The sequence below is a fragment of the Heloderma suspectum genome, chromosome 3, assembly GCF_057233095.1.
Source record: "Heloderma suspectum isolate Gila_16-S chromosome 3, 16-S_ref, whole genome shotgun sequence".
NCBI lineage: Eukaryota > Metazoa > Chordata > Lepidosauria > Squamata > Helodermatidae > Heloderma > Heloderma suspectum.
The window spans coordinates 179,019,699-179,042,905 of NC_139460.1; the positions used below are offsets into that span (position 1 = coordinate 179,019,699).

Here is a 23,207-nt window from a genome sequence, read left to right on the forward strand (position 1 = left end):
TCGTCAACCTCCAGGGTGTCTCCTGTGCTTTCTAACCTTAATTCCACTTTTAAAAAGATAGAAGATAATCCGATAAGGAACGTTAATCCAATATATCAGCTGTGTGTAATTGTGCAGTTCCGCAATAACCATAGTGCTATCTAATGGCTGCAAATGAAAAATATAGAACTTGCAGAGAAAGGAATTCCCTGATTCAAAGCACATGTCCTCCCGTGTAAAGGAGCCAATCTTAATCCCGCAAAGAATCGGGAAGCAGAAGCCCCAATAAGGATACAGGATTTTAGCCTCCTGTGGTGAAGTTCTAAGGCACCACAAGACTCTTTGTTGTTTTAGCTGCAACAGACTTGACAGTCTATAAATTGTTCCAATGTATCTTGTAATTTTTAAGAATTATAACTGTAATTTAACATGCTTGTATTCAGATTTAATTGTAACCAGATTTTTTTAACCTTAATATTAAAATAAAAATACATAATTGGACTTAAATACTGTTACTGAGTACTCCAGGGAAATGTAAAGTCAGTCACTGCCCTCAAGTGGCTACCATTAAAATAGCAAGAGATTCTGTATTAACATGCAAAGATAGCCATGTTGGCCATAAGAAAAATGCCAAAATCCATTTTAGCGTAATTCTTTCATTAAGCCAACTCAAATGTCACAAAACTGCGCAACCTTTCAATATATCCAGATCTCTTTATCTGGCAAGTTGTTACAAAAAGCGGGGGGGGGGGATAGGAAGATCCCTAGGTGATGTCAGTACCCATTCCGGGCTGAAACAGCAGTGGAGATTTGGAGCAGTGGTGGGTAGATGCTAAAGAATTCCCACTCCATGGTACATGCAAAACTTGTGAAAAGTTTGCAAAGAGGCTTAGGCTGTGAAGGAACTCATTAAGAACTAACTGGTGTAGTTAACTCTCAGTGCAATCAGCTATCTTGTGAGGAAGGGGCCAGAGTGTTCATGGTGAGTTGTTCAGTATCCAGGCAAAACAAGCATCCAGAACTTAAATACAGGCAGCCCAATACATCTAAAAATATTATGTTGAATATTCTTCTATATATATAAAAGTCATATATATAAAAGTATAAAAGTGTGTGTGGGTTTGTGTTTGTGGCTGGCTGCAGGGCCGTCTGGAACTCAGGGAATAAGGGGGAGCTGCCCTGGGTGTAATCACACTGTGCGGGCCCACTTTGGGCCCTACAGTTGTTGCCCCTTTTACTTCACATTCTCACTTGCCGGAGTGTATGACAGAAGTCACTGGGTTACATTATTAGTTTGTTTATTCTTTCCCTTACTAACAAGGACACCCTCTCAATCATGGTACAGGCCAGGTTTCTGATTTCAGCTACCAGCCAGCCTATTGGCCATCTGTCATTCTATTGGTCTCTCTCCCATTCACTCTGACTTCCTTCGCCTTGGATTGGCTGGCTGCCGTTTGTTCCCTCCCCTTTACTCATGGTTTCTTTTCTGCCCGTGGAGAGCACTTAGTTTCTCTCCCCTGTTCCTGCAATATCCAGCGAGAAAGCAAGTTAGTGTTAAATATCTTTACCCCTTTCAATGCCAGATGTATCTGTTAGTAGTGTGTGATTAACACTAATGTGAAATGTGGTGCGGTGTGTGCTCGCCTGTCTGAGGGGCTGGGATGACACAGTGGAGTGGAGACTTGGGGCTTTATTCTCCATGTTTCTACCATGGGCAGTTATATGTTGCGTGTTCTAGAGTGGTTTCCCCGAATCAGTTGTATATCTTTTGCTTCAACTGGAAAAACACATGTTTATAAACAAGCCTTACAATGAACTTCTACTTTCCTAATATTTAATTTTAGGTCCATAGTTGTTGGCGCCTTCGCCATCATGTCACCCATCATGCTGCTTGGGAATCTCCATGTTCTTCCCACGTACAGTTATATCTTCCAGAATTAGTTTGTAACAATAAGCGAAATTTGTGTTCTGTGCTCTTTATAAGAATTTTTTAAAAAAATAATAAAAAATCTCCTCAATTTTCCTTTTTACCTTTCTTATAGAGCCTTTCCAAGAAGCGTAAACCTACCTTAATGTGTTTCTAACAAATAATGCCTATGACAAAATTACATCCCGGGCAACACAGGGTGTATCAGCTAGTATTTAATAAAGTTAAATAATTCTATAACATTTAAAAATCCTGTCCATTATCCCAATGGCATTGCACTCATTAGGGCAGAATATTGGAAGGTGGGAACAGGTTTTATTCTTTAATGAACAATTAGGTTGAATATAGGCCTGTCCTTACAGTTCTGCATGTAAAATAAGTAGATAATCTTTGAAATGAAAGTGGGAAGTTCTGCTTTACATGCACAGAGAGAAAGGGAGGGAGGGAGGGAGGGGGGAATGGGGAGAGAGAGAGAGACTACATCCCTGAGTTAACTCCTTTTAGGGTTCAATGTATGCACCAACAATGGTACAATTCTCTTTTGGAGAGGGAAAGACAGAGAGGATGGTAATTCCAAAACTGGACAATTTTGGCAGAAGGTAGATTTATATTAAAACATGAACTTCCAAGACTAATGGAATTTATAGATTGAGTGTAGTCAGAACTGCAACTGGAACAAAAACATACCACCATTTAGTGCTTCTGCTGTTCAGTTCAAAGACTGAAGGGTTGTAGCGATCACCATGCAGTATCGTTTGCATGCATCTTGATAGAATAGAATCACCCGTCAAGTTTATATTGAGAAAAAAGTGTGCAATTATATGTTTAAATACAGTATTTTAGGAAATATAGGAGGGGCACAAGATACCAGCAGGAGCAGCTCCACTGTACAGTCAGTAAAAGAGGTGTCTTGATGTTCTCCAGTGATGATGAAGCACCCTTGACTTAGCACACACTTTGTACTACAGACAGACACCTCTGTGGTAGGGCTTGAGGCAGTGCTCTTCTACTATAGATGAGCCAAAATGGCATACTTGGTAGTGGAACAAGAGGCATTAGTGGTGGATTTGGCCACAAATGCCCTACATTGCTACCTATGGGGTACCCCATTTATGTTAATAACTAGAGCTGTGCTCAAGGGACCTCTTGAACGTCTCCACCTTATTTGTGGGTAGAGAAATCTGGGAGACAATTTCACCGAATTTCTCCAGGGGGAGAAACAGTTTCTCACAGGTGGGGCTCCCCATTGGCAGGGTCATAGCACAGCTTCCACCTTCTTTCACGAGGGTTTTGTATGCGTGTGTGTTGCAACAGCATCAACTGCGTTGGCAGGCTGGCCCCCGTTTTGCATCCCCCACAATGCAGGTATCAGCGGGGGCAGTGTTGTGTCTAGCTCTAGGGATGAGGTGGAGTTAGTGCTCTGCAAAAATTTGTCCTCCAATTTCCTGAAAGTTTTCTTCCTCCATCAAGGGGGCTTCCATTTTTCTGTGCCATTCTTAGGGTGTTTCATCATAATGTATTTTTGTGGTGTTTTTGAGCATACCTCCCTGGCTGCCTGCACTCCCTGATCCGAAAAAGCCCCAAGGGACAGATTACCTCATGCTGCCTTCCACTGGGAAGTGTACTGAAGTGTAGGAAGATGAGGAAGCTGCGGGCTGCCAGAGAGATGATTGTACCATGAAAGACAGGACACTTGTGCACACTCCTTGGCTACCTCCTAAGTAAGGTAAGCCCCAGAAACCCAAACCCAGCCCAGGAGAATTTCTCTGAAATTTCTTCACCATTTAATTTCTTTTTGAAAGCAATTTCTCTTCTATCATATTGAATGAGAATGGTCGAAAAAAATGTGGGATACATTTTCGGCACAACGCTATTAATAGCCAATCATGTATGCCTAGAGTCGCTGCAACAAGTAAAAGACATTAATGTCTATTTGACACATTGGTACCTAACCATGCAGCCCTGTGTGTTCGTAATTGCCCACCATCAGGGAGCGCTATTAATGCTGGCTGTTTCTTTGAATAGGCGCCTATGCAACAGACAGAGGACATTCCTGGGGTGGAGATAGAGTCTTTCAATGTCAAACTGGCCCCTGCCCCACAGGTGTGACATCAGCTGAGTTTGCATGACGCAACATGACAACCCACCATGGGCAGCCAGCCATGGTGGGTTGTCATGTTGTCTGAACCTGGCGCGTTCTCTGCAGGGTGGCTTAATTTTCATGAACAAACCACCCTGAGAACCCATGGCTTATTGAAGGGTTGTTCATACCCATGGTTGGTTGTTGTGTCATCCAAACCTGGGAGAGCAATTTTATTGTGGGTTGCCAGGATCGGCTACAGAGCTGCTTGGCGAGAGTGGTAAAAAAACCCATGCCACTCATCATGATGTTGTCAGTGCTACCTCCAGTCTCCTTCACCAGTGACCGCCCTTCAACTGATGCTGAAACAGCACTTTGGGAGGACCGTCACTTGTTCACCACTTTAAAAAAAAAAGGTGCCTCAAGATTGCACAAATGGGGTCATAATTCTTTAGTTATTATTATTTCTGTCAGTCTTTCCCAAGTGCGCACTTACTACGTCTGATGTATGGACTCTTGCCTGGTCAATTTCCTTGTATGTTTCAGCTATCAAAGGGAGCAGTGAGGTGGAGTAGTGAAGGAAATTAACAAGATGAGGTTAGATATAGGCTAATTTGCATACAGTTGCAAAGGACCGCAGGAGAAATAATAGTAAGAGAAAAGTGCACCAAAAGGGCAGGGGACAACATCGCCCCCTTGGCAATGTGATCCTCTCACTTTTAAGTGTCAAACTGACACTTCTCAGTGTCCTCCACTTTTTCAACACTTAAAAGTATCCAGCTACTCCAGAAGGGGAGATATGAACTTCACCCACACACTTTTCGCTGCTCCATTTTGGAGCAGTTACTGCTGCAGTTACTGCTCTTCAGCAGATGTGTGCAAATCTAATCTCCCTGAGAGTTCTTTCTCTCCCTGAGAAAGCGGCTGCATGGGATGGAGTGAAAGGGGCCCCATTTGGGGGTGCACATAAGTAATGCTGGTGCAGGTGCCTCATTTGCTCAGCCACCCTCTAAGGTGTTGTTGTTGTTGTTGTTGTTGTTTTAACTGTTGGGAATATTTGTGCACATTTAAAGGCTGGGAAGTACATGGAGGGGAAATTTGCATACCTGCAGTAACTGTGAAAGGAGCAGCAAAAAGGGGGGAGTTACTATTTCCCCTTTCTGGAGTAGCTGAGACTCAGGGAAGTGTTGAAAAGATGTAGGAAACTGAGAAGTGCCAGTTCAACACTTAGAAGCATGAGGATCACCTTGCCAAGGGGAGGTATTGTCCCCCCCTACTCCATTCACCTTCCCCCCATTTTCAGTGCTTCTGAATTGTGCTACAGGGTCCCTCCTTCACAACCGTGTACAAAGTAACCTACATGCAGCCTTATCTTGTCAATGTCCTTGTATATTACCTACTGCTCTTCAGCTCTCCCATTGGCAGTTGACACATACACAGACATTTGTGTACTTCTGAAGGCACTGGAAAAAAAAGAGGTGGCGAATGAAAAAGGGTAGCGATCAGAGCGGGGAGGGGGCTGAGACCAGATGAGTTCTGCCCAAAGGCACCTGGGATAAGTGCTGGATCCAGCTGGAGGACTGAGGGAGAAGGAGGGGGAGAACAAGCCACAGCAAGCCTGATCATCCATTGGCTGTACCATGGATTGTTCGGCAAACAACCCGCCCACCATGGCTTCGCAGGGTGGTTTAGCATGACATGCAAACCTAGCCATTGTTACATGAATTGATTTTTAGAGGGAGTGGCACAGAGTGGTAGGTGGCAGTATTGCAACCGAAACTTTCCCCACGACCTGAGTTCGATCCCAGCGGAAGCTGGGTGTTGGGTAGCCGGCTCAGGTCGACTCAGCCCTCCATCCTTCCGAGGTCAGTAAAATGAGTACCCAGCTTGCTGGGGGAAAGGTAGTCACGACTGGGGAAGGCAATGGCAAACCACCCCGCTACAGTCTGCCATGAAAACGCCAGCGCAAGCGGCCCTCTAGAGGTCAGTAATGACTCGGTGCTTGCACAGGAGGAACCTTTCCTTTTTTTCCTAGAAGATTTTATGTGAGCAGGATGTTCTGTTTTGCTTCATTTCTCAACAATAGAACCTGAGAATGAAGAATGCTTCGCCATAGAACAGGGGTGGGGAGCTGCTGGGGGTCCGGATTGGCCAGGGGGTGGGATCCTGTCTGTGGCATCAGGGGCAGGGCTCCACCCCCTGATGTCATTGAGTCCCCAGCTACGCAGGGCTTTGCCTGGGGATCCTGCTTCACTGCATCTAGGGCTTCCCGGCTAGGGAAAGCATTGGTGGAGTGAAGCCCACCAAGACGCCAGCTTTGCCCCTTGGTTTGCTAGGGGAGGAGCGAAGGAGTCAGCTCAGTCCCCTTCGTTCCTCCTTTGCCTTTCCATGGAGAAGTGAAGGGGACTGGGCTGGCTTGGCTTTGTTCCGCCCAAGGCAAGGAAAACCTGGGCAAAGTGAACCCGTCCCTTCGCTCCTCGCTTTGGTGTGGCAGGGGAAGCCCATGCACACGGATTGCTTCTCCACTCAGTGCCTCAGCTAGGGAAGCACCCAGTTGGGAGGGGGAGCAGCAGGCTAAGTAAGGGGGTCCTCTCCCCGCCAGTCTCTTCAAGCCCCTGCTAGCATCCAGGAGAAGGGGAGGGAGTGCGAACCTCTGCGGGCTTAATGTGAAACCTCTGCAGGCCAGAGGTTCCCCATCCTTGCCCTAGAATCATAGTTACCTATAACTGGTCCTGTTCTCAGTGGGTTGTTGTTTATTCGTTCAGTCGCTTCTGCCTCTTCGTGACTTCATGGACCAGCCCACGCCAGAGCTTCCTGTCGGCCATCGCCACCCCCAGCTCCCCCAAGGTCAAGTCCATCACCTCCAGAATATTCCCAGTGGGACTTGCATAGAATTGGGCTGCTGTTTTATCCTCAAGTGACATGGCCCAATGGCTCCCTGCTCTCTTGGTCCATCTCCACTTCTCTCATCCTTTTGTTATCTACCTTTGGGAGGGGGCTCAGTGGTAGAGCACCTGCTTTGCCTGTGGAAGGTCCTAGGTTCAATTCCCAGCATCTCCAGGTAGGGTAAGGAAAGAATCCTGCCTGCAACCCTGGAGAGCCCCTGCCAGTCATGGTTGACCATACTGAGCTAGATGGACTCAGTATAAGGCAGCTTCCTATGTTCCTATTCATTTTCAGTGCATCTTTGTTCCTTGGCTTTCTGTTGTCTCTGCTGAAGAATAATTGTTTCAGACCTGAAACTGTGAAGTGGATCAAGGAAACAGCAGGAGCCTTAAATCACTGCAGTTTTGAGGTCTGGCCTCATCCCACTGAAATATGTATGTTGTATAAGTTATATAGTGCCTTTAAGTTAGGTCTCCAATCAAAAGATGAGAAAATGTAGAGAATCAGCTGGGAGATGGAGGCAGATTCCCCAGGCAGGTATCTCAGCAGCTTCTGGTACCTGGGCCTCCCTGGTTCGTGTGAACGGAAAGGATTCTTTGTTTGTTCAGTGCAGTTCCTGAGGCTATAGGAAAGATAGGAGGTGGAGACTTGAAGAAGGATAGTTTGACTTAGCAATAAGAGAGACATGTTTTGGCAAGACCTCAGTCCGGGACTATTTTTAGGCACAGCTCACTCCAGAGTCATTTCCTCCACCATCTGCCGTTTGCTGGCATTTGTGTGTATAAAACAAACAAAAAAAGTATGAGAGAAAGGCAGAAATAAGGAGTGCAATTGCCAGTTGAACTGTGTGTGTGTCTGTGTGTATGTGAGAGAGAGAGAGAGAGAGAGAGAGAGAGAATGCATGTAGGTCAGGTATTAGCATAAATTCTGCCAATGAACTTTGCCCTCTGTATACTAGGCATTTGGGTACATTAGATAAATTATTAAACCACAGTTACCTCTGTTCCAGAAACAGTTGCAAATAGACAAAGCTTGTCAGTTTTAACAGTAGACCAGCCTCCAAATGTGCAGGACTACAACTCCAATCATCCCCAGTCAGCATGGTCAATGGGGATGATGTGAGTCATAGTCCAACGTGCTTGGAGGGCAGAAGGTTGGGGATGGCTGGTTTAGACCATCTAAGTATGGACACTACATGTCTATCATGGTATAGCTAGGGATGGACGAAAGTCACTTACCTGGTCCCGCAGCTTGCTTCGTGGTGGGGGGAGGCGCCCTGTCCCTCCCCGCCGAAATTCTGGCCAGGGGGGAGCTATTTGCGTTGCCCTTATTTTTGCCGTAGTCTACGTAAATATTTACGTAGACTACCCGGGCCAAAATAAGGAACACAAATGGCGGCGCCCATGGGCGCCGCCATTTGCATACGCGCTTTTTTCCCCCCCAAAGTCAGCCGTGATAGGCTACGTAAAGATTTACGTAGCCTATCATGGTGTTTTTTGAAAATCTAGCCGTGGTAGGCTACGTAAATCTTTATGTAGCCTATTGTGTTTGTTGTTGTTGTTGTTGTTTTTATTTGGAAATGGCGGTGGCAGCAGCCGGTCGGAATACTGGCCGCTGCCGCCGCCGCTGCTGAACCACCGCCGGGAGCCGCCGCCACCAGGGACATTCGCTGAAGGTAAGTCCCATCCCGGGGGGTGGCGGCGTGGTGGCGGCCCTTTTCTCCACCAATTTCGGGGGGCCAAATGCGTTGGCATTCGGCCTCCCGGAGATTCATGGAGAGATTCTCCGACATCCCTAGGTATAGTGCTTTGTGAGTATTCGCTCATATTTTGCTGATGTGGACATGGTTGTTCCATCTGCATTAATGGGAACATTAACACAGAAGGCAGGAATGTATGGGTGTCAACTGTGGCAATGTTTGTGATCTCTGCAGATGAAAATTGTATTTCAGAAATCATAGAGGGTGGCACGTTTGATATCTGTGAGCTACCAATTCACGTGGTAAGTTGCTCCCACGAATTGGGATGTGTTGTAAACTCTACATTATTTTGTGCGATAGTAGCTCCTTTTACATAAGTTTAATTATTTGGCTATATCTGGAAGAGTGGGATCACCCCAAGGTTCCCAATGAGCCCAGTGTCTTGGTGAGAAGCAGAAGGAGTATGAATCTGGTGACCCTTGACACAAATGATGTGAATATTGAGATGAATAGTGGCCATGAATTGGGTGGCAATTCTTAGGTGATGGAGAGTGAAAATAGCTCCTGACACTGACCTCCTGTGCATCTGATCAGTAGGAGGTGGGGATTCCTCCCAAATTTCTCCCTTGAAGTGGACTCAAAGACCTGGATGTCTGAGGAGCGCAGAGGAAATAATGCCTGCATCTTCTCCAAGACTGGAGTAGGAGATGACAAGCAAAACATCATTCGTTGGTCCAACAAGTCAGCTAAAAGTTGTGTTGTTGGTATCAAAGACATAGGAAGTTGCCTTATCCTGAGTTAGACCATTTAGCACAGTAATGTCAACATATTCTGGCAGCAGCTCTCCAGAGTTTCAGGCAGGAATTTTTCCAGCCCTACCTGGAGATTCCAAGAATTGAACCTGGGACCTTGTGCGTGTAAGGCATGTGCGCTGCCACTGAGCCATGGCCCTTCTCCTATTGAGTTGAACCAGATAATGACTATGACTTATGCTCACTTTCTTTCTACTTTTCTTTCTAAGGATGCTTAGCCTTCTTGAACTTATCCAGATCAAGAGATTTTCTGGGTGTTGACAGAAGCAGAAATTCCTCTGGCAGAGCGGCTGTGGTATTGAGGGGTACTAGAGGCATAATCTGACCTGACTAGGTTGAACCTGAGGCCACTGCTATCAATCCTGATGAAGCTGATGGATTCGAGTTAGGTACCAAGACAGGCAGTGACACCAGTGACACCATTCCCAAAGTGAGGGAGGCCACCGAGGGTACCGGGTGGGGACAGGTCTTGGAAGCAGGCTGAAAGACTAGTTCTGGACTGCTGAATCTGCAAATTTTAGAGTTTGCTCTCAAAGTAGGGCTCTCAGACAAAAAGGCCAGTCCGTCTAGCCTGATGAAACCTTGGCAGTAGTGACAGGCATCATTAGATGCCCCTCCCCTAAACAGAGGAATGTCCATAGAAGGTGGTAATTTACTGACACATTTTGTACACTTCTTGAACACAGCTTTCAGACCCAAGGCAAGAGTGATGCAGCAGAGGAAATGAAGGAATTAAAAACACAAAACTAAAAAGAAATAATTATACCAAGAGAAAGAACAAGAATAATCAAAAGAACATAGCCAACAGCACTACCTCTTCACAATTTTAAGGAAATCGAAGAACACCCCTCACAATGCTTCTTTTTGTCCACTATGGCAGTCAAAGAGGAACTGAGGAGAGGCAGGAGCCTCACCCACGAGCAGGCACAGGACTTCCTACCAAAAATCCTTCAGCTCTTGAACGTTCCAAATGAGGCAGTGTGCAGGTACAGAACTGGTTAGGCCTCATCTGGAGTACTGTGTCCAGTTCTGGGCACCACACTTTAAGAAGGATGCAGACAAGCTGGAGAGGGTTCAGAGGAGGGCAACAAAGATGATCAGGGGACTGGAAACAAAGCCCTATGAAGAGACACTGAAAGAACTGGGCATGTTTAGCCTTGAGAAGAGAAGACTGAGGGGATATATGATAGCGCTCTTCAAGTACTTGAAAGGTTGTCACAGAGAGGAAGGCCAGGATCTCTTCTCCATCAAGCCGGAGTGCAGGACACGGAATAATGGGCTCAAGTGATAGGAAGCCAGATTCCGGCTGAACATCAGGAAAAACTTCCTGACTGTAAGAGCAATACGACAATGGAACCAATGACCTAGGGAGGTGGTGGGCTGTCCCACCCTGGAGGCCTTCAAGATGAGGTTGGACAGCCATCTGTCAGGGATGCTCTGACTTGGATTCCTGCACTGAGCAGGGGGTTGGACTCGATGGCCTTGTAGGCCCCTTCCAACCCTACTATTCTATGATTCTATGTTTCTAACCCATATGTGATGCACAGAGACCTCTAAGAACAATAAATAGACACAGCCAGTCGGCCAGCCTCACTTTCTGTTCCTAAGAGCACCCATCATCCAGCATTACCTAATGCCATTTACACAAAGGAATCTTTGGAGATTAAAATTATAACTGGAAGGGGGCATGGCCTGTGGCTGATCCAGGATGGACATGTAGATCTCTTATTCTGGCCTCCACCTGCCATAAAAATACCCTGAGTGGCTTGCAATACAGTGCTAAGCACCCCTTTCTGAGTCCTTGTGGAGCGGCATGGAGCGTAGTCTGGACCAGACCCCAGAAAGAGACCCCAAAACATACTTCTCCTCCCAGGAAACATCAGGCTTTCTTCCCTCTTTTACTGAGGACTTCCTGAATAGTATGGAACTGGGCTTAACAAAGGCCTTGAAGCCTCCTAAAAATAACGGGGCTTCACAGCATGATGACAATATGAGGGCGCTCCTCCAACAACTATGAACTGAGTAGCAAGAAGACTGGTCAAGTGCACTTTGTACACTAGAGATGAAATTGACCAGGTTTTCTGCAAAGCTTTCTGGAACTGAAGACAGGGCTAACTCAGGTATGGAGCATAGCTTCTGCAAAATCAACGGCTTAAAATCTCACAACCATAACCCAGATCCTGCAAGATAAAGTGGAGGATTTAGAAAATTGCAATCAGCTTCAGAATATTAATATTTGTGGCCTGAGAGGAGGTGGGAAACATGATAATGTTTCTGGTAGCCTGGTTTGAGAAGATATGCCCTGGCCTGCAAATTTTGGATAGACATCGAGAGGACACATCATGCACTTGGCCTGAGGTGAAAGCACTCCTGCCCGTGTGGCATCATTGTGCAGTTTGCCAGCTATTCTAAGAAAGCCCAAATGCTTAGTGCACTTAACCTTAAAGTGGTGGAATGCAAGAGATAACCAGTGCAGATATACCAGGACCTCTCCAGAGAAATGCTCCAGGGGAAGATGTAACTTGGCCCCTGCTTGTCCAGTTACACTGGATACTTTTCAATTGGTACAGCCAATTGTCTAGGATGTGGACAGGATCCTTGGAAAGTTGAGGCCTACCACTTGAATGCTGGACCATTGCCCTTCCTGGCTTATAAAAGCAGCTGGGGGCCAGGGGGTGGAACTGGCTGAGTGGGTAAGGGTAGTGGCGAAAGCCTCTTTACAGCAAGGCATGATTCCATCTTGCTTAACGGAAGCAGTGGTCAGACCTTTGTTTTAAAAACAACCCCTCCCTGAACCCCACTGTACTGGATAATTTCTGGCTGGTCTCCCAATTCTGTTTTTGGGCAAGGTGGCTGAAGCATGTGGCGTCTTTTCAGCTCCAGGGATTTCTGGATGAGACCAATTATCCAGATCCTTTTCCATCTGGCTTCAGGCCTGTTTATGGGACAGACACTGCTTTGGTCACCTTGGTGGATGATCTGTGCCAGGAACTGGACAGGGAGTGCCCTGTTAGTTCTGCTGGACCTTCCGGCAGCTTTCAGTACCATTGACCATGGTATCCTTCTGGGGCGTTTGTCACAGATGGGACTGGAAGGCACTGTTATACAGTGGTTCTGGTGCTTCTTGTGGCTCTGGTCCTTCTTGGAGGGGCGATCTCAGAAGATAGTGCTGTGGGATTCCTGTTTGACACTGTGGCTGTTTGCCTGTGGTGCCCCTCAAGGTTCCATCCTATCCCCCATGCTATTTAACATATACGTGGAACTGCTGGGAGAGATTGTCCAGACTTTGGGGGTTTGGTGCCACCAGTATGCTGATGACACCTAACTCTCTCTCTCCTTTCCAACCAAATCCAAGGAAGCTGTCCTGGTTCTAAACCAGTGCCTGATCAAGACTGTCGCCATCAGAGGTGCATTTGGTGGTGATATGAGAGAGGGCCTTTTCGATGGTTGCTCCCAGGCTGTGGAACTCTTTCCCAAAGAAGGCTTAACTCTCAATAAGTATGCTCTTTGATATGCTTAAAGTGGCCTACGAAATAGAAATAATTTGCCATGACAGACTGTAACCCATTTAGTAGTTTTATTACTGTTTTAAAATCCATTAGGACTACATTAAGTTTGGATTATGAGATTTGCTACAAAACCCTCATCAACACATAGTGATCACTGCAGACATTGCTAACGATGCATGCAGAAGTGCATGCATTGCAAAAATCTTACACGAGTATAACATGGAAGCATTTTGTCAGTTATAGAAAGTTGCATACAAGATGGATAGCACCCTGCCTTGCTACACTGGATACTCTATTCTTAAATTCTCAAGACAATGTGGATCCCAACAACTTCTGTTTTCTCCATCCTTTCACTTTTTAAAAACTTTCACCAAGCCACTATTCCAGCTCATGTGCCTTTCAAGAAAACCATCTTTACAATACTTTGTTTCCCTCATCTTTTTTTAAATGCAAGACTATCATTATCTCTACATCTTTGTGACACATTCTTTGTTACATATTCATAAATCCCTGGCTGTCTCGGTGATACTTTGAACAGGATTGCATACTTCAATAATCAGGAGCACGAAGCTCTTAAACACAGGAAGAAAGTACCAAAATATTTTCCCTAACCCAACTCAAAGCTGGAGAGTCATGTCATAATAGCATGCACAGCATTATCACACTTGCACTGATACTGTGCGGGGCCTTCAGCATATATTCACCTTCAATACTATTTAATAAGTTATTTTGACTGTCCAGCAGTAAACCAGAAGGTATACCATCTCTTCCGCATGTAACTTTTGCTATGTACAGAAACAGACTTGTTTTCTCAGTGAATTACAAAAATACTAGATTGAAAAGGATGTTGCCAGATCACTTTGTCAAAAGACTGAGGCCCGCTTCACAAGCACAGCCAGCAGTAAAGGATGCAGTCCTACACACAGAGGGAGTTTAAGTCCAATAGAAATCAGTGGGATATAAGCAGCTGAACTGGATTGCAGCCTAAATCAGACCTCCTTCACAAACCTACCCAGAAGCACAAGAGCTGCTTCCCTGTAGTGTAATCCTATGGCTCTGGGGAGTATCTGTTCATATCACAAAACCACACAAGTGGAGCTATTTGTATATGTCTTTTCTAGTAGAGCTGCACCAAAATGGAGGATTGTAAAAACCTTCATTAGAAGCAAAAGAGCCTGCCCCCTTTTCAGCCGTATTTCCAAGTATCGTTAGGATAGATTATGTGAGCTCTACAGAAAACACTGCTCTCATTCAAAATGGGCTTCATTTGTTCTGATTTATATCAGAACAAACCTGATTTGCTACATAGCATTGTAACGTCATCACATCCAGTATGTGATTCCTGATTGACTGGAATAAGACAGAAAAAATGGACATCAAAGCAGCAGCAAAAAGGGGGGAAATGGTATGAATTGTGGCAAATGGTTACAAAGAAAAAGCCCCCCCCCCCCGAACCTCATAACTTTTGATGGCTGTTTGATTCATGTAATCCTCGAGCATCACAGGATGACAAGATGGAAGCATCTCCCACACATCTCAATATGTGAAGGGGGCCTAAGTTATGTTGCATTTGGCTGGTTATAATTCATTGACATAAATTGGATTGAAGCAGCCTGTGTGCAAAATTTTATCCTTAGTCTTTAGTCAGAGCTATGAAACTACATAGGCAGGAATGAAACAATGAGCTGCAAAGCAACGGGGACTTGGGAAGCTTGCAGAATGTCCCTTGCAACTGAATCTCAGATCAGCAAACTTCACACACCATCACAATATCACTTCATATTAAGCTGTCACTTAAAGGTTTAATCAGATTAAACATAATAGAAACATCCCAGTCTCATTAACAGTACCCGAGACAGTGAAAGCGGAAACTATCTGATAGCTACGGATGTTCTTTTTGCTGCCAACAGGCTCTGTTCAGTCTCTTCACTCTGCATTCGGTTTGGAAAATACATCTCAACATGACAGTTCCAGCTATTGTTTCCTAGCCAGTTGATGTAACTAGTGCTATATGGATAGCACAAGCAAGGAGTTTCTAATTTATTGATGCCTCACTCCGGCTGTGCTAAAATAAATTTACAGCTAATTCACAGCAGCTTCAATGGGGAGTGCAGCAGTAAACTCTCTTCGTATATTGGTGTGAAACTGAAGAGGAAAGAGTGCATGGGAACGTATTGGTAACCCTCCATCTATAAATGAGCTCAATGAGTGGGTTAATTTGGCAGCATCGTACAAAATGGTGTTCCAGTCTGAGGAAACAGAACTTAAAAACAAACAATTTCAATTGAATACATCCCAAAATTGAAATTATTAGGGCTGGGTGCACACCCTCCCCCATTGTGGACATTTTTTCTACTGTGAAGGTCGGGTGGGGAGATTCTGATACCTTCATGGGGGTGGGGGTGAATATTATTTACTTGGGGAGGGGTTTTTACTTCCAGTTAAGTGAGGTGGCCAAGGATTCCTTTTAAAGCCCATTTAAACCATCAAAGCAGTTTGGCTCCAAGCCTGCCTGGCTACTGTATGCTTTGAAAATGGCTGGGTGAATATGCCCCTCCCTAGGAATGATGCTACATGATAATAGTGGCCTGGTTCACACAATCACTGCAGCCCACCACCATGGCTTATTTAAGTCATGATGGGCTGCGGCATGTGCCGGCAACCATAGTGAATATTCAAACTGCGGTGTGTGGCTGGCTGCTGCAGCTTATCATGACCTCCAAACCTGGTGCAGGGTGGGCTGTTGCTGTGGTTAACAAACCACCCCCAGCTCAAGAACAGCCCATGGGTTGTGGGTGGTTTGTTACAACAACCCACCCTTGTGGGGTTCGCACATCATGAATTTATTTATTTTCATGTCATTTCTATATCGCTCAATAGCTGAAGCTCTCTATGATAAGCCACGGTGACTGACTGCTGTGGTCTGAATGTTCACAACGACCGTCGGCATGCACCACAGCCCACCATGGTTCATGGTGTGCTGTGGCAGTCATGTGAACCGGCCCACTGTGTTGGCATGTCAGTGATGCAACATGATCCTGTAATGTCATACCTAGGGAGGGGAATATTCACTTGGCCATTGTCAGAGTGCACAGCAACTGGACAGGCTTGGAGACCAGCCGCTTGGCATTTTAAAATTGGCTTTAAACAGAAAAAATAAAGGAACCCTCAGCCACCTTAATTATATATAGGTAAAAGAATATGCCCTGCCAATTCTCCCCATGATGAACCTTTCACTACCCCTCCTGCTCTTTGGGGAGGCTTCCCCCCACCCCTGAACGTGTCGAAAATATTAGATGAGGGAAGTTTGACATAGTCCTAGGCAGTATATCACATGGCGTCCATTGCATCACCTGCAGACTGATTTGCCCATGTTACATATGTATAGAGTCAGTGCATCCCTCCTCCTCCTTTTACACCAATGCAGGGCCCGCCCAAGACATTTTGCTGGCTGAGGCACTAGATAAGGTAGCCCTCCTCCAACTGGACTGGCACCTGAATTTCACTTCAACACTGGCACCTGGGCAGTGTCCTCACTGCACACGAGAGCAACAGGCTAGCTTAGGGGACAGCTCTGTCCTCCAACACCTCACTGCCCTCCTCCCCTGGCTCAGGCAGCCACCTCACTTTGCTTACTGTAGGACTAGCCCTAACCTGGGGCAGACGGCACGTATGGAGCAACCACACTGCCAGTATCTCAGTTATCTCTGTGGACATGGGACTCTGGCAAATCCTGGTCAGCACTATGTTGTGTTGGATGGGCAGAGAGGCCTAAGGCACAGCATGCAAGTCAATGATACAATCAGCCCCATTGTCATATGATGTGCCATCGATCTCTATGCAGGTACGGTAAAGCTCGTGGAAATGTTTCTGTCGTGAGGTCTTGATATACAGGCACAGAGGCTGTCAGTGTATCAAACATGAACAGCAAGATGTCCGGGGGGAATAATGGCACCATTGACACATACACCAGCACTGTTAATCAGTACAACTAGAGAAGTACAGTTACCAAAGTAATGCTGGCTATGAATGGATTGGCTCTCTACCTTGATGCCCAAGCTACTTCCACACACAGGCCTGGTTCACATGTAATGAGAAGCCACTGTGGGTGAATTTCACCATAGGGCTTCTCATCGCAGTGGCGGCTGCCATTTTGAATATTTGGGGCACAGCAGAGGCACACAGTAGTTTCTCATTATGTGTGAACCCAGAGAGGGTGGGTTGTTGAGTGGTTGACAAGCTACCTGCAACCCTAAAACAGCCCATGGGTTCTGAGTGGCTTGTCAACCACCCCAACAACCCACAATCTCCAGGTTCGCACATAACGAGAAATTGTAGGAGCTTGCATTGACAATTTAGCACCTGTGGATGAAGTGATTGTGTGAACCAGCTCACAGACTAGGAAAACAGGGTAAGGAAGCTGAAATGTGGGAGGCCAAGGACTGAGTCTTATGGGATTGCTAAGCATAGGAAGGGAAAAAAGGAGGAAGTAATAAAAAAAGGAGCCCTGAATTAAAAGGCAACAAGACATCCCTTTGGATATTATCCTTTAACCACCCCTGGAAATTCACTATTGGGCTGATTTTAGCAGTACAACAAAGTCCGCACCAGTAAAGAGAAGCCTCGGCATGTGGAAAAGCTTCTACCCAAATCATGGACTAGGAACCTTTGGACTGCAGGCCGAGTGTGGCCTGCCAGGTCTCCTCATCCAACCTACAAAGGCCTCCTGGGAAGCCTCTCCCTTTCCCCAAAACTTCTCTGCCCTCTCAGAGAAGGGAGGACAGGAGAGCAGCTCTCGACAGAGCTGCAGCCTTAAATCAGGAGCCAGCTTAGCTTCACCTTCGTCTTTCTCAGTCAGAAAAGGTGCAGGCAGAGCGGAGGCGGCTCCCAACTGAGCTGGAGGTAGGAGGAGTGCTCCTCAAGCTGCCACTTCTGTCTGCTTCACCCTGCCCTCACCCCTCCTGGCCAATGTATAGGACAGGGTGCTGCACAACAATTTAATGGCTGCTGGATCAATGAAGCTTGGATGCAGGCAGGACATAATTTGACCAAGGGCTCAGGGTGAGGCCTAGTTTTCAATATCCAGACTCTTCCAAGCCTGAAACATGGGATGCAATAATTCTTCTGAGCATGTGAAGAGTGCCTTTCCCTCCTACTGCTCAAAGAGGCATTTTTCACAAGGGGAAATATCTGAGAAATCAGTAATCACCAGCCATCAAAAGCCACTGATGCTCATTCAAGTAAGCATTTGTTAGCCTTCAGTGCTAATAAAGCAACCTTTTAAAGTATTAGCTATACCTAGAACTAGGGATGCTGGAGAAATCTGCTGTGGATTCCAATGGGGCCAGATCCCCAAGAATTCGATCTGCGGAGTCCACAGCAGACCTCCCCCCCTTATGTGCACGTCCTCCAGATTTCACACAAGGCACCTTTCCAGCTTCAAAAAAATGCATGAAACACTAATGGCAGCTGCCATTAGCCTATCGTGGGAAAATTACAGCCATAATTTGCGTACTTTACACCATTTGTGGCTGTAAAGTACTTACTTCTATGTAAATTGCAGCCACAAGCACTTTACAGCCACTATTTATGTAGAAGTAAGGCTCTAGAACTAACACCAAAAAAAGATGTCCTCTTCATCATAGAGGATTGGAATGCTAAAGCAGGAAGTCAAGAAATAACTGGGATAACAGGCAAGCATGGCTTTGGTGTACAAAATGAAGCAGGACAAAGGATAATAGAGTTTTGCCAAGAGAACATGCTGATCATAGCAAACACTCTTTTCCAACAGCACAAGAGGCGACTCTACACATGGACATCACCAGATGGTCAACATCGAAATCAGATTGATTATGTCCTTTGCAGCCAAAGATGGAGAAGCTCTATACAGTCAGTAAAAACAAGACCTGGAGCTGACTGTGGCTCAGATCATGAGCTTCTTATTGCAAAATTTCAGCTTAAATTGAAGAACGTAGGGAAAACCACTAAACCATTCAGGTATGACCTAAATCTTATCCCTTATGAATATACAGTGGAGGTGAGGAATAGATTTAAGGGATTAGACCTGATAGACAGAGTGCCTGAGGAACTATGGATGGAGGTCCGTAACACTGTTCAGGAGGCAGAAACTTAATCCATCCCAAAGAAAAAGAAATGCAAAAAAGCAAAGTGGCTGTCTGATGAGGCTTTACAAGTAGCTGAGGAAAGAAGGGAAGCAAAAAGCAAGGGAGAAAGGGGAAGATATATCCAACTGAATGCAGAATTCCAGAGAACAGCAAGGAGAGACAAGAAGGCCTTCTTAAATGAACAATGCAAAGAAATCGAGGAAAACAATAGAATGGGAAAGACTAGAGATCTCTTCAAGAAAATCAGAGATCTCAAGGGAATGTTTTGTGCCAAGATGGGCATGATAAAGGACAAAGAAGGCAGGGACCTAACAGAAGCAGATGAGATTAAGAAGAGGTGGAAAGAATACACTGAAGAACTATACAGGAAAGATCTGAATGTCCCTGATAGCCATGATACTGTGGTCAGTGAACTTGAGCCGGACATCCTCGAGAGTGAAGTCAAGTGGGCCTTAGGAAGCATTACTAACAACAAAACTAGCGGAGATGACAGTATTCCAGCTGAGCTACTTAAAATCCTAAAAGATGATGCTGTTAAAGTGCTGCACTCAATATGCCAACCAATCTGGAACACTCAACAGTGGCCACAAGACCGGAAAAGTTCAGTTTACATTCCAATTCCAAAGAAAGGCAATGCCAAAGAGTGTTTAAACTACTGTACAATTGTGCTCATTTCACATGCCAGCAAGGTTATGCTCAAAATCCTACAAGCTAGGCTTCAGCAGTATGTGAGCCGAGAACTACTGGAAGTACAAGATGGGTTTCGAAGAGGCAGAGGAACTAGAGATCAAATCACCAACATTTGCTGGATCATGGAGAAAGCAAGAGAATTCCAGAAAAACATCTATTTCTGCTTCATTGACTACGCTAAAGCCTTTGATTGTGTGGCTCACAACAAACTCTGGCCAATTCTTAAAGAGATGGGAGTACCAGACCACCTTACCTGTCTCCTGAGAAACCTGTACAAGGGAGAAGAAGCAACAGTAAGAACCAGACATGCAACAACCGATTGGTTCAAAATTGGGAAAGGAGTACGGCAAGGCTGTATATTGTCGCCCTGCTTATTTAATTTATATGCAGAGTACATCATAAGAAACTCTGGGTTGGATGAATCACAGGTCGGAATTAAGACTGCCGGGAGAATTATCAACAACCTCAGATACGCAGACGATACCTCCCTAATGGTAGAAAGCGAAGAGGATCTAAAGAGCCTCTTGTTGAGGGTGAAAGTGGAGAGTGCAAAAGCTGGTTTGAAACGCAACATTAAAAAAACGAAGATCATGGCATCTGGCCCCATCACTTCCTGACAGATAGAAGGGGAAGAAATGGTAGCAGTGACAGATTTTATTTTCTTGGGCTCCAAGATCACTGCAGACGGTAACTGTAGCCATGAAATTAAAAGACGCTTGGTCCTTGGGAGGAAAGCTATGGCAAACCTAGACAGCGTAGTAAGAAGCAGAGACATCACCTTGCCGACAAAGATTTGTATAATCAAAGCTATGGTTTTCCCAGTAGCAACATATGGCTGTGAGAGCTGGACTATAAGGAAGGCTGAGCACCAAAGAATTGATGCTTTCGAACTGTGGTGCTGGAGAAGACTCTTACAAGTCCTCTGGACTGCAAGGAGGTCAAATCAGTCAATCCTAAAGGAAAACAACCCTGACTGCTCATTGGAAGGACACATACTGAAGTTGAAGCTCAAATATTTTGGCCACCGAATGCGAAGAGAAAACTCCCTGGAAAAGACCCTGGTGCTGGGAAAGACTGAAGGCAAAAGGAGAAGGGGACGGCAGAGGATGAGATGGCTAGATACCATCACTGATGCAATTAATATGAACTTGAGAGAGCGGAGGACAAGAAGGCCTGGTGTGCTATGGTGCATGGGATCACAAAGAGTCAGACACAACTTAATGACTGAACAATAACAACAAGGCCTTTACAGCTGCAATTTATGTAGAAGTGCTTTACGGCTGCAAATAATGTAAAATATGCAAATTATGGCCGTAATTTTCTCACAATAGGCTAATGGCAGCTGCCATTAGCATATTTTGCATTTTTTAAAGCTGGAAAGACAACCTGTGAAATCTGGCAGATGCACTAGGGCTCTGGGGAAATCCGGTAAGTTCCAAATGGCCCGGATTTCCCCCTGGCGGACCCCACCCCCCGGGCCAGACATCGGGAGGGTTGCCTATCCCTACCTAGAAATACTATTATGGATGGCCATATTATTATTTGTAGAAAAACATGACACCATTTCTCAGCATGTTTGCTAATGGCAATTTTCATCTGACCAATTCCAAGACAAAATATATTGAGGTCTGGTATGTGAACAATTAATGCATAATCTAACTATCATCTCTGCTGACCATATATTTTATTTTGTCATATACCTAGTAGTTCCAAGATCATAAGGAATATTTTTATGGCACCTGTGGTATAAATATAGATAAACATTATAAATTGACACCTGGCATTTTGTTTTGTTTTTGCTGACCAGCAACAAATTCTGATTAGAAACCAAGACTTAATGTGCTGTGCTCTACGAAGAACTAAGTTAGAGCAATCTTGTTTTCCCGTACTTTAAGCCAGAAGCTGAGGTGGACGGCGTGATGGGGGTGGCCCAGGTGGGTGTCGTGATGGGGGAGGCCCAGGAGGGAGCTGCCTGATAGGAGGAGGCTGCATTGGCTCGGGAGAGGAAGGGTTTCTTGCAGCAGGGTTGAGGATGTGTTGCTCTGGTGGCTTCTGTGGTGGACTGTATGAGATGACAGTCCCATCTGATTTCACTCTGGTGAAATTTATGCAGCGTCCCTGTGTGAGCAAACAAACAACATTATTCTTCACAAATCCTTATGTAACTCTCTCCACTGATATTTTTAGCAATTAGTATTACTTGAACGCCACTACCAATATACAGTGTAAGCTAGTGGCCCCATTGCCCATGCAGGTATGAATTCAGTGGGACCCTCAGCCTCCACTCTGCAATGAGAGGCCTGATCCAAAGAGTTGCTGTACCACCAAGCATGACAGCTGCAGGGCTGTAACCTCACAAATTGTGTTAAGTTGGCACCGCAAGGCCCTCATGTCAGATATGCCCATGCAAATTTCTATGGCCACTATGAAGTATGGTCAGTCGGACATAATGGACTTGCACAGCCCATGACTTTGGAGTCACCCAGTAAGCCTCTCAAGCAAGCCACTTACACCTGATTTGAAGGGTCATGGGCCTGGGGAAATGAAGAGCCTAGCACAAAGGCAAGGTCTTCCACATGACAGTGCTGCCAGTGAGGAACGCCTCTTCCTGCTTGGCCCATAATTATTTAAAACAGCCTCCCCCAACCTGGTGCCCTCCAGGTATTTTGGACTTCAACCCCCGTCAGCCCCAGCCAGCTTGGCCAATGGTCAGGAATACTAGGATCTGTGGTCATGTATGGCTTGATTTCTATAGATCTCTTCAGAAATTAGGTCCATGTGTTCAACATGTGTACAGGGAATGAGGCACACTGACTAGCCCCACTCCTAGCATCGGCATGGGCAACGTGAACATCTATAGCAGGGAAACCTTTCATAGAGTGTAAACACGAAGGCTTCCCTGCTACAGATATCCACGCTCTACATGCAGACTCCAGGGGGTGGGTGAGCCAGGGCAGCTCCGCTCTCTGCTCATGCGTTGACTGTGGGCATAATGTCTAAAGAAAGCTCATACATCTCTTTCACAAATAAAAGTCAGCCAAACTTTTTGAGGAAAAGTATTATATTTTAATTGACCAATAGTATCATGTTTTGGGAGCAGATTGGCCACTTAGATATTTGTCTAAGAGGAAAAAATTTACGTGGCTCATTTTGAAAAAAGGGTTTCCATCCACTTATTTATTAGGATATTTCCAAAGTCACTCTGGTAAAGATCATCCCAGATCTTTAAAATGGTAACATGTGAATGGTAACTGCACTGCTTAGAGTGTCTGGCTTGGATGGTCTGTTAATACCTTACTATCGATTTTGTTTGAGAAGCCTGAGGAGTGTCTATGTTCCTTACAGCAGCAAATTTCTTTCTGGGGAAGGATCAGACTTCTGGTTGGCTGCACTAACAAGACCCAAATTACTGGCTTTATTTTCCCAAATGTCAGTGCAGGGCATGATCCACAACTCAGCTGTGCTGCTCTGATGCAGCCACTCCAACGCAGCCAAGCCCA

The 23,207-nt window shown here is 45.5% G+C and overlaps 1 protein-coding gene across 1 annotated transcript in view; it reads right to left on the reverse strand.

The window, feature by feature from the left end:
• Positions 1 to 18,694: 18,694 nt before the first annotated feature.
• Positions 18,695 to 23,207, reverse strand: part of ANTXRL (ANTXR like) — a 124,546-nt gene continuing 120,033 nt past the window's right edge. Inside the window, exon 18 of the mRNA XM_084845085.1 lies at positions 18,695 to 21,825. Within this exon, the coding sequence (XP_084701211.1) occupies positions 21,598 to 21,825 (228 nt within the window). The 3' untranslated portion in view covers positions 18,695 to 21,597. The remainder of the gene's footprint in view (positions 21,826 to 23,207) is intronic.